An 11805-nucleotide genomic window follows, 5' to 3' on the forward strand; every position below is an offset into this window, starting at 1 on the left:
CAATGTGCTGAAATAATCAAATTGTGTGCAATTTATTGGCACATAGCTAGAAATATTTGAGCATACTTCTCCATCAAAAGTTTCTTGTTGCATAATTGTGGTTAGAATCAGTCAGAACTTTTCCAGAGTTGGCAAACATAATCTATTATTCCAATACATTGACGGAGAACAAGCTAAGAACGAGCGTGTTGATAAGTTACTGGTGTGGTTAAGGTCCCTTTTGAGGCCTCTGATCATCATGTGAAAGGAACTGAGGGAGACGGAATTGTGACAAAACAGGATACATGATACATGAAATTTGACTAGACGTGCGCATACAGGGCAGCCCGAGGGGAACCTGCAAACGTAATGTGAACGTATTGCAAACGAAACCCGTGATTGAAGGAAGTTGCGGACTCGGACACCGCAACTTCGCTCAATCGAGTTTCATACTTATCAATTCCCGCGGTGTCATCAGTCTGGAATCTGGATATCGCGGTAAACCGTAATACCAATTCGCAATACACATGAACAGCATGTGATAGTAACTGACATGGTACCCGGGTCGGATAACAGAAACTCCTCGATCGTTCTTCAAAGTCTTCATATTCCTCACATTGCTGATAAAGATCATGTCAATTATATCATTTCCATCAAAATAACAGTTTTGTCGTGGAATTGTTCACTCATAACTGTTCCTTATCACTTTATTCGAGGCTGTCGAATCTATTCCGATAAAGATCTGGTTATCTTTGAAAGAAAATCAGAGATGAATATCAAATCATAATCAAATTGGAAATCATAGTCATACATTGTAACAAGATCTAATAATCGGAAGAAAACCCAATGCAGTAAACAGAGTCCAGACTCCAGACATAATGTAAAGATCAAAATGCAACAAATCAAAGCCAATCAATAGCTATTATTGACTTACAAAGTCAATCTAAATCACCCCAAATTATACAAATAAGAACGAAAAAAACATGCTACATAAAATGTGATTCAACAAACAAAATAAACAAAATACAAAATTCATCACAAGCAATACAATCTAAGAAGTCTAAATTATCCATCGTAACATTTCCTTCAAGCCTTTGTTTTCATACCACCTCATGTCCCTTTGAATCCTTTCCAAAAAACCGTCTCACCGGGCATCTCCTTGACTGCGCTGCCTCCAATTAAGCCCGTTTCATTCCTGCTATCCAAAGCCTTGACCACCTAAGCCGTCCTCAGCAAACCCCAAAGTCCTTCTGAACCGTTCCCGATAAAGCATTGCCAAAAGTGTCTTCCTTGAGCGAGAGAAGTCACCTTGCTCTTGAGCCACTCCCTCAGCCATTCCAAAGTATCCACCAGTCAGCCAATCCTCAGCGAAAGCCCATTTGCCAATTGATCCAAAAACCGTTCACGATAATCTCCATCCCATGTGCTCAGAACCGTCAAGCCACCGTTTTTACCAACTAGAATCATACAATTGATGATTGATGATGATATAAGCGAGTAAAATTGGTATCGGTGACGTGATTTGAATCCGGTGAGAGACATTGAGAGCCGTCAATCAAGGTTTCTTGGGGACTGGCTTTGAAACTTTCTTGGGAGCTGGTTTTGGAGCTTTTGTTGGAACTGGTTTCGGCGCTGGCTTCGGGGCCACCTTCGGAGCCGGCTTCGTGACTGGCTTCGCAACCACCTTGGGAGCTGGCTTTGGCGCCACCTTTGGAGCCGGCTTCGTCACTGGTTTCGAGGCCACCTTGGGAGCTGGCTTTGGCGCCACCTTTGGAGCCGGCTTCGTCACTGGTTTTGGGGCCACCTTGGGAGCTGGCTTTGGCGCGGGCTTTGGGACCATCTTTGGAGTCGGCTTCACGATTGGCTTTGGGACCACCTTTGGAGCTGGCGTCGGAGCTGGCTTTGGTGCCGTCGAGGGAGCTGGCTTCGGGACCGTCGCTGGCTTTTGAACTGCCTTCGGAGCCGACTTCAGAGCTGGCTTTGAAACCGCCTTGGGAACTGGCTTCAAAGCTGGCTTTTGAACAGGCTTTGAAGCCACCGATGGAACCGCCTTCGGAGCCGACTTTGGAACGGGTTTCATAGCCGGCTTTGTAACTGGCTTTGGAGCCGCTGAAGGAACTGCCTTTGAAGCCGCCGATGGAACTGGCTTGAGAGCCGCCGATGGAACCACCTTTGGAGTCGACTTTGGAACGGGTTTCATAGCTGGCTTGGAGACTGGCTTTGGAGCCGCTGAAGGAACCGCCTTTGAAGCCGCCGATGGAACTGGCTTGAGAGCTACCGATGGAACCGCCTTCGGAGTCGACTTTGGAACGGGTTTCATAGCTGGCTTTGAGACTGCCTTGGAAGCCGCTGATGAAACTGCCTTTGGAGCCGCCGATGAAACCGTCTTTGGAGCCAACTTCGGAATGGATTTCAGCGCTGACTTTGAAGCCGTCGACGGAGCGTTCTTGAGAGCCGGATTTGGACCTGAGGTAGCCACATGGCCGGTAGGAAGAGAACCGGTAGTGACCTTTGGTACCGAAGGGCTAGTGACTCCCTTTGGTGCAACAGGAACAGCCGCCTTGGGAATGACTGTTGTCGTAGGCGGAGTAGGCTCTTTGAGAGTAGAAGCGCTCGGTGTAATAGCTTTCGCAGTCGGTGCTTTGGATCCAAGAGAGGGAGCTGTCGCAATCGGTGCTTTGAGAGCGGGAGCTTTCGCAATCGGTGCCTCGAGAGTAGCAGCTGCCGCAGTTGGTGCTTCGAGAGTAGAAGCCTTCGCAGTCGGTGCTTTGGCAGCAGGTACTTTTGGAGCAAGTGCCTCCGGAGCAGGCGATTTCAAAGCAGGCGAGTTGGGAGCAGGCGAGTTTGAAACCGGTACTGATGAAGCAGGTGCTTCCGGAGCGGGCACTTCCAAAGCTGACGACGTTGGAGCAGAGGCTTTCGAAGCTGGCGACGTTGGAGCAGAGGCCTTCAAAGCTGGCGACGTTGGAGCACGCTCATTCGAAGCAGATACTTCCGGAGCAAGCGCTTTTGGAACAGGCGCTTCCAAAGCTGGCGAAGTCGGAGCCGACGATTTTGATGCAGGTACCGTTGAAGCAGGTACTCCTGGAGCAGGCGCTTTCAGAGCAGGCGCTTGCGGAACAGACCCTTTCAAATCAGGATCATTTGAAGCCGGTACTTTTGAAGCAAGCGCTTGCGAAGCAGGTGGGTTTGCAACAGGCGCAGTCAAAGCAGTCGATTTCGAAGCTGACGCCGTTGAAGCTGGCGCATTCGAGGCCGAGGAGTCCGAAGCAGAGGATTTCGAAGCTGGCGCTTTTGAAGCCGGCGCTTTTGAAGCTGGCGCATTCGAAGCTGGCGATGTTCGGGCAGCCTCTTTCGAAGCGGGCGAATCCGGAGCGGGCGCGTTCGAAGCCGTCGATTCCGAAGCAGAGGATTTCGAAGCTGGCGCATTGGAAGCCGTCGATTTCGAAGCTGGCGATGTTCCAGCAGCCTCATCCGAAGCAGGCGAATCCGGAGCGGGCGCATTCGAAGCCGACGATTTCGAAGCAGAGGATTTCGAAGCTGGAGCTTTCGAAGCTGGAGCTTTCGAAGCCGTCGATTTCGAAGCAGGCGATGTTGGAGCAGCCTTATCCGAAGCAGACGAATCCTGAGCAGGCGCGTTCGAAGCGGTTACCTTCGCAGCCGTTGATGGTCTTGTAGATGGTTTTTGAGTCGGGATGAAAGAAGGTGGTGAAGGTTTCGAAGAGTGTTTTGATGAATAACTATTATGACCAGAAAAAAAAAGGAAATGTCAACAACCAGATTATTTTTGAGATTAGAATTGATAAAGAAAATAAAAGAAAATGTTAAGGAAATCAAACTGACTGTGAACCTCTAAGAGTAGTAGTATGAGTGATGATCTTCTCGTAAACAGGGCTTTTTTGTTTCTAAAGTGATCAAAATAATTCAATTTTGATCAGTTCCATAACTCTTGGCATTACTTTAACACTTGCGCATAATCATTCAATTGAATTCCAAGGTTCATCGGTTTGAGGCAAAAAAAACCAATGCTTGATACTTACTTTGATAACCAACGGTTTAGATTTTTGATATCTAAAAAAAATTCAACAATTCCAATTATCAGATTCTCAGTTGATTCGAAAAAAAAACACACGTAAAGAAAACCACATCACTTTGACTCACATCCTAGGTATCGAAAACCATCCAGCCTGTTTATGATGATAAGGAGAAGAACTCTTTGAGATCTTAATCGAAGATAAATGTCCACTACTTTGTTTAGATTGCTTGTGATGACGAGAAATTGAATGAGGTAAAGAATTTATAATAGGAAAAAGACTGATAAGAGAGATCAAGATAACAACCAGTGTTATTTTCATAGAGTGAGTTTTGAAGAACATTTTTCGAGTTTATAAAAAAAGTTTAAATGCTGAGGAAGATTGATTGTAAGGATGAATCTCTAAGTACGATGTGATTCTACTTTAAAGAAGAAGTAAGGAAGAACAAACTCTGAGGAGAAGATATCTTTATATAGAGTTCGACTTCCTACATCTTTATTGCCATTTGAGCCATTTCTTGGTCGATTGATAGAAGGCAAGCTCATCTCGATAGGCTAGGAAGTCGCAACCATAGCCATCTCTGCTGCAGACTGACATTCCAATTCGCCTTCTTTTCCTACTCTTTCCAACTGGCTCCGGTGAGAGAGCTTTTGCTGGGATCACTGGGCCAGCTCGGAAGCTCGGAGCTACCTGAAGAACGTCAACTTTCAAACGTTCTGGTTGGCTCCGAGTAGGCGAGTCTTCTAGGGAAGAGAGGAACGTACCAGAATCACACACAGGTCCATCAATGGGCTTGTTTTAGACTCGCATCCCCTAGGACTGTGTCAAATCGGTCAACGGCCAGCCATCCAACTCTACACCAACAACTTGACAAGACAATTCTGGAGTCTGGCCCCAAAATACCAACAATCCTTCGAAACCATTTCAAGTAAAAAAACAGCTCGCACGATCAATTGGACTGACAATGAGTAAGAAATCAGTAGTCTCGCTACTCATTCCCGACATCTGAAACCTCCAAGTAGTGTCAGCTACAAGCTAACACGTATGATCAAACGTTGTGCGCATCCTCCTATGCTTTTTTCGATCAGCGTATCATATGTCTAGATTATGACAACGAAAAAATTAGCTTCGATACATCCAAACAAAACATTTTGGTGATTTTTTTCTTCTTGTTATTTACAATCTTTCTTAATTTCTAAATATAACTTGATTACCACTTGAGTTTGTTTTTTTGTTTCTAAGGTCAACATGCTGTCTGATTTTGATAAGATAATAAAGCTTCATGGCCATAGAATAGATACAAAGATGACATATGGGGCGTAAAAAATGCCTTCAACACGATTTTTAACAAAGCTTGCATATATACAACTCACTTTTAACAGTCAAGGCGGAATCAATTGGTCATGACAAATCTGTAGCGGGCTGTTTCAACAAGCAAATCGCAAACAAAAAGGAAAACAAGAGAAAATCAAAAAAGCAGGATTATAAATTAATGAGTCAAACTAAAGACACGAGTTAAAGATACTAAGAAAGACGTACCTTTTCCTTGATCCATATCTTTGACTTTTTGTGAAACTTCTTTCATCGGATGAGAAGAAGTCCAAGATCTGACATTGTGTTTGACGGCCACATCAAGCATCTCCTTGATCAACTCTGGTGGTCCAATGATACTTCCACCAAAACTGATCCCTTTTCCAATCAAAGCTTGCCCAAAGAACGCGGGAATCCTGATGATTAAAAAGCAAAAGGCACAAATCAATTGACTTTATATACAAGATCACTGTGATATGAAAAATCAAGGCTTACTTTTCTTCTGGTAAACCAACAATGGTTAATCTTCCTTTAGGTCTTAATAATTTAAAGTAAAGATTTTCAATCGGCAAATCTTTTTGAAAACTTGTACAAACAATCAAATCAAACTTATTTTCCCATTTCTTAGCAGTCTCTTCTTGATTTTTGGCTATGATAAAGTTTTCTTTTTTGACTCCCAACTTTTCGGCATCTGCCAATTTAGAATCAGAATGACTTATTGCAAACGTTTCGGCCCCAAGAGCTTTTGCCCACTGTGGAATTCAAACGAATCCAATTTGAGATGAATCGTATCAGTAAAGATATTTACAGTGCGATTTATTCGAGAGATCAACTGACTTGTAATCCCAAATGACCTAAACCACCGATACCAACGATAGCGACCTTTTTACCGGGTCCTGCGCCGCCCATCTTGACTGGATTATAGGTAGTAACTCCTGTGTAGCGATATGCAGCATGTGTTAGACAAGGTGGGTCGAATACGAACGGACAGCAAAAGGTGATTTGCTTACCAGCACACATCATAGGGGCAGCAGTCTCGGAAGAAAGTTCCTTGGGGATCTCAATGGCAAATTTCCCTGAGGATGTTGAATACGTCGCTGGGATGAGAAGACTAGTAGATGGATCAAGGGGAGATAAGTCAAGAAGACGAACCTTTTACACGAATATAATCGGCATAACCTCCCTGCTCAAGGTAAATATCAGAGACAAATGGTGATCAATCCAATTGGAACCTCGTCTCATGATTCAGAATCACATGCGTGTTGATGAATTTAGTGGAATCCGAAAACTGACCTGGGCAAGAGAGCCATCTTCCCATTCTCCTTGGTAAGTTCCGATCATTCCTTTTTCACAAAACGGTTCTTGATCGGATTTACACCATTCGCAGGAACCACTGTAACAGGGTCGTCTCACTTAAATCGCTAGGCTAAACAAAGAAAAGTAAAAACAATCGCACTTACCATGATCCAGATTGGGCGCCTACTCCAACACGAGATCCAACCTTATGACCACTGTCCTTCCCAGCACGAACGACTTCTCCGACAATCTCATGACCGCAGATAGCTGGATATTTAGTGGGGCTAGGCCAACCATTACTAAAAACACAACTCGAATCACAATCAAACTCGAAACAAAACCATGCAGATCAAAGTGCTCACGTAAGGGTATGGATGCAACTACCACAAATTGAACAATGACTGATTTTGATATCAACCAAGCCTTCGTGCCATTTTTGAGGGGTGTACTTGTAGACTTCTAAATCAAGCTTCTTCCCTGCGCTTTCATCCATAGCAGCACTGTGGTAAATATGACATCAATATAAAGCATGAGTCAAGATGTCACATTCAAGAGATATATTGATATGAATTGAAAGAGACAGGAGTAGAGGAGACTGACTAGCCGGTGAATTGTTCTGGACTGGATGACATTTAGTGATATGGTTTGAAAGAAAATGGATGACTGAGGAGTTAAGAAGAGTTCAACAGGATTTTGGATGAGGATGAAGAAGATGATGAGTTTCTGATTTAAATTAATGAATCAGGTAAAGAGAGAAAGAAAGAAAAGGGTTGATTGAGGATTTAAGTATATGCAATATGATGGGTTGATGAAGAGTTTACCAAGATGATCACCATTGAATTTGGTCTTCAAATGAGAACCGATTCAAGTTTGTCATAATCAAGTTGTAATGATTAGAAAGCCAAATGAAATGAGTGTCGAAATGATCATAGTATTATTAAGACGTCATGATCATATTGATCTGATGATTGAAGCTGTCTTTTATCAATCCACTAGGTCTTCGGCGCCCAGCCGCCACATAGCTCTGGGATGTGCCATAGTCTCACTTACACACCTGAGTGATATACACATGCTCAACAATTGGTTCTTCAGATTGATGTATCAAATGCTATCCCCCCCCTGGAATTTCAGTGGCTCTTATCTATGCCATGAGCTAACCATCTACCACCCAGCATAAGCAAAGACTCCAGAAGAGGCCAACCCTCTGTGCCACTTGTGTTCAGTGTGGTGCCTACATCGACACATCATTTCAGGCTTGTCCTTGGAAACATTTGTCATCACATTTCACTCAATATCTGAAACCTGCATGAAACAGTACTAAATTTATACTGTAGTTTCAATTGTCAATGTGCTGAAATAATCAAATTGTGTGCAATTTATTGGCACATAGCTAGAAATATTTGAGCATACTTCTCCATCAAAAGTTTCTTGTTGCATAATTGTGGTTAGAATCAGTCAGAACTTTTCCAGAGTTGGCAAACATAATCTATTATTCCAATACATTGACGTGTTGCAAGAATTGGATTGATTGTGAGTTAGTATCACATAGATTGAGTGCTTTGAGAACACTTCTCCAGTTTTAGTGGCATGATGCATAAGCTTGTTTGGAATCTGCCACAGCTCTTCCAGGATTATTGCCTTAGCTGTGTGTTGGATAATCAAGCTTAGCCTCTAATATCATGCCCCCAGTCCGGCTCCGCCGGACTGGGGGCTGGGGCTCTTATTGCAAAGGAGGAGGAAGTGATATTTTTTTCAATTATAACTTATTGATGACTGATCACAGTTTTATTCAGATCAAGCCCTAGGGGACTTGGTCCTGTCCAATTTCCTAACCCGCTGTATGGAAATCAAGCTTGTGATCTGATGATTCCACAGCTGATCCGGCTACGCCGGATCAAGCCGGATCAGGTGTTTAGAGACCCCAAGCCTCTGGCTTGGTAATCACATCTGTGCCCTGGTCTCACTACTTTTGGCCTGGCTCTGCCAGACCAGGGTTTGGAGTGGGGTATCATGAATCTTGTCTTTATTGGAGACCACAAGCAGCTGTAGGTGCCTGATGAAATTTGATGAGATTTGAAATTAAATACTGTATGAACCTCAAAACTTCATGTTGTACATGCATCCTAGATCAATGAATTTTACAGAAACATCATATGTAATCACAGTTGACAGTCAATGTATCATTGAAGAATTGTTCCCCCTGAAAGTATATGTGGTGTCTGATGTATCTAAAGCCATATCCAAATTTGAGTTTGCAATTCTATTGAACCTCATTTGCTCATCTCCCTCCACTCATGCAGAATGTCACACGTATGCAAGGTACTCTAGAATCCTGCAATTGGGTTTCCTCCTCTGCAGATAACACAATTTGTACCCATGATCAAATTTCAATCTTCCATTGTGTGATTGTAGATGTTGGCTCAGTTGAAAATTGGAAGGAGGGGCTTTGTCTTCCAGGATAATACACTTTTTTTCATCAAGATGATTAGTTTGTCTTGAAACTAATTATTTATCAATTTATTTTGTTTAATCTGGTGAAATCTGGTAATAAAAGGTATGCTGGCCTTTGAATGAGTTGATGGAAAAATTGACAAACATTGGATGTTTCATTCACAATTCTTCCACATTTAATACCAAAATCTATGACAAAATTACATGGTATCTGTTTTATTTCAGAACCAGAAACTCCATCACTCCTTGTTGTCCAAACAAAACTCATATACTCAAAGCAGCTTTGATCAAAAATCTTTGAAGATAATTCCACCAAATTTGAACGAATTGGCAAAAATAAAGATATAATCCCCATCAGGCAGGGCTGTAGATTGTGCAATTTTATCTCTTCATCTTGCCACAATTAGTTCAATGCTGGGTGCTATTCATGATTTCTCAAAGATCCCTTATTTGACAAATTGCCAATTTAAACCAGGTACTTACTTTTTTGCTGTTTGTCATCTAAACAAATGTTGGGTACACAGATAAAATGCAATTGAACATACACAGATAAAAATTCAACCTTCTTTCATCTGGACTAAACAACCCAAATTGACGAGCAGAAGAGATAGGAGATGGATTTATCCAAAATAATCAATGCCAAGTTCCTTGATCAACAATTATCAAATGATGTGAATTATATGAATTATAATAATGAGAAGAGTTTTGATCTTTAATTGATTGAATGGCACAAAGATTGTATATAGATTTAGAGCACAAGTCTCAGGTCTGAAGGGGAAAATATAATTGTATTGATTGCACCTTCAAAGTCAAAGTTGAGGAGAAGAAGGAATAAACCAATGTGTGAGCTCGTCTTATATAACAAAGAGTATATGTGATTTTCTCAATTTGTTGAGGTTTGTTGAGGTTTCCAAAATTGTGGAATCAGGTTTTAGTTTTTTGGATAACAAAAGAGTCAACTGGGATTTTGAGAGTTACACTGCACGGTATGGTGGTGAGTTTTATAACCTTGAACCACAGCATTTCCATACCTACCAGAACCGACTTCACTACTACCATACCCACCTTGTCTGATTTCACAGTGGATCTTTATCCCGATATGTTGTTTTGATAGAAAAAAAAACGATGAGGTTGGTAAAAGTTACACAAAATGCGGGATAGGACAGTGGTTTCGGGTTTTGCGAGGGCGGAAGCATGAGTTCTTAAAATTACAATGCCTAGCGAGGACCGCGAATTCCAGTGTGCATTAACTTGGGTCAAAGCCTGGACACAAAGTCAACAGCATGGGCTGAGATTGAGCAACGGCATCAGGGAGTGATGAAACGCCTAGCCATGAGTCAAGGAGTTGCTCAACGGTACAAATTTGTCACAAGGAGAACGTGGCGAGTGAGCGTGGCGATTTTTTTAGGCCAAACCGACTACGGTAGCGGCAAGTTCACCTGATCTCCTAGTCTAGTTATTAGATATGCACCACCTAGATCATCGACAAGCTTTTGTGATGCCTCGCATTTTCACATCAGCAATTTCGAGCGACAAATCATGATGTACTTCGTGCCATATTTGTTGGTCAGGAACCCAATTTCCCAGTGTTTGGCATCTGGGACAAGGGCATCCACAAGAAAGCTCCAAATTATGGGGACCCATTTGACAAACAAGCAGCTCCAGAGTCCACACCAAAAACCTGGTTCACCTGATCTGCCCATGTATGGCCTGGACATGATGAGCCTTCAACTTATACTTTCAATCAACATAACACCCTTTTGATGCAATTAGTGATGAATTATGTTTACCATCCATTCTACAAGAGCCACAATATGTTTTGCTCCAAAACCTATGATACAATACTTGTGATGTTATACATAGCAATTCTCATGGCACTTCAGATAGATTTTGCAATGCCCTGCAGAATCTTGATTTTTTGGTTGGAATTTGATTTCTCTGGGGTGCAATGTTGGTGTCCAGACAAAATCCAGCTAGGACTCAAGATCAAACTCACTTCACATTCTAATTATAAGTTGAGGGTTTTGCTGCTTCTGTGCCTTTATCAAACCACATGTTGATATGGCCAGTTATGTATTTACCAGCTTACCATAAAAAGTACCATATTTTCTGAAGGACCTTGAGAACAATATCACAACAACAAGAACAAATGAAACAATCACATCTGTTGCAGTCCCAATAACAAACAAGCCATCATGCTGTTCAAGAAGATGAAACACTTGCAAAAACCCATATCATTAGTTAAACACAGGATTTTGTAGCCCATTACTTGAGTTTATTCTCTTTGTTAGACCTTGAGGGTGGACTTGGTCAAGTTGGGGACACAATCACCGTGTTGCTATCCTTGTAGCACATTGACATGCACACATGGAGAGTTTTGAAAAAAAACAGAAAGCTGTTTGGTAGGCTTTAGACTGAGATTGGTGCCGAGCACCCTTTGTGAATGATAATTTGACAAAAGAATTTGTGGGATCCTTTGTCAGCAGTTGGGGTCAACTGAGTGCCAACGTCCCAGTTGACAAAGGGAAGACATGCCTATTGTGGAGACCTCTTTAATGGGTCTTTCAAGTATGTATCAAAAGTCTTTGGTGTGTGCACGTCAACGTGCTACACGGATACGGACACGGTGAATCACCCAAAATGTACCTGCTCCACAAAGTGAAAATCCCAAACAAGAAATCTCATCTCCACCCAGAATTACAAGACATGATGCCAAATTTTGGCTTTTGTTCCA

The 11805-nt window shown here is 42.4% G+C and overlaps 1 protein-coding gene across 1 annotated transcript; it reads right to left on the bottom strand.

The window, feature by feature from the left end:
* Positions 1-1442: 1442 nt before the first annotated feature.
* On the bottom strand, positions 1443-2460 carry MELLADRAFT_93929 (uncharacterized protein; the record flags this gene model as incomplete). The annotated part of the gene is made up of 2 exons (XM_007416658.1): positions 1443-2341; positions 2403-2460. The coding sequence occupies 2 exons, from the start codon at positions 2458-2460 to the stop codon at positions 1443-1445; spliced, it is 957 nt and encodes a 318-aa protein (XP_007416720.1).
* Between the last annotated feature and the right edge of the window lie 9345 nt (positions 2461-11805).

This window comes from Melampsora larici-populina (assembly GCF_000204055.1).
Source record: "Melampsora larici-populina 98AG31 unplaced genomic scaffold MELLAscaffold_63, whole genome shotgun sequence".
In the NCBI taxonomy this organism is placed as follows: domain Eukaryota; kingdom Fungi; phylum Basidiomycota; class Pucciniomycetes; order Pucciniales; family Melampsoraceae; genus Melampsora; species Melampsora laricis-populina.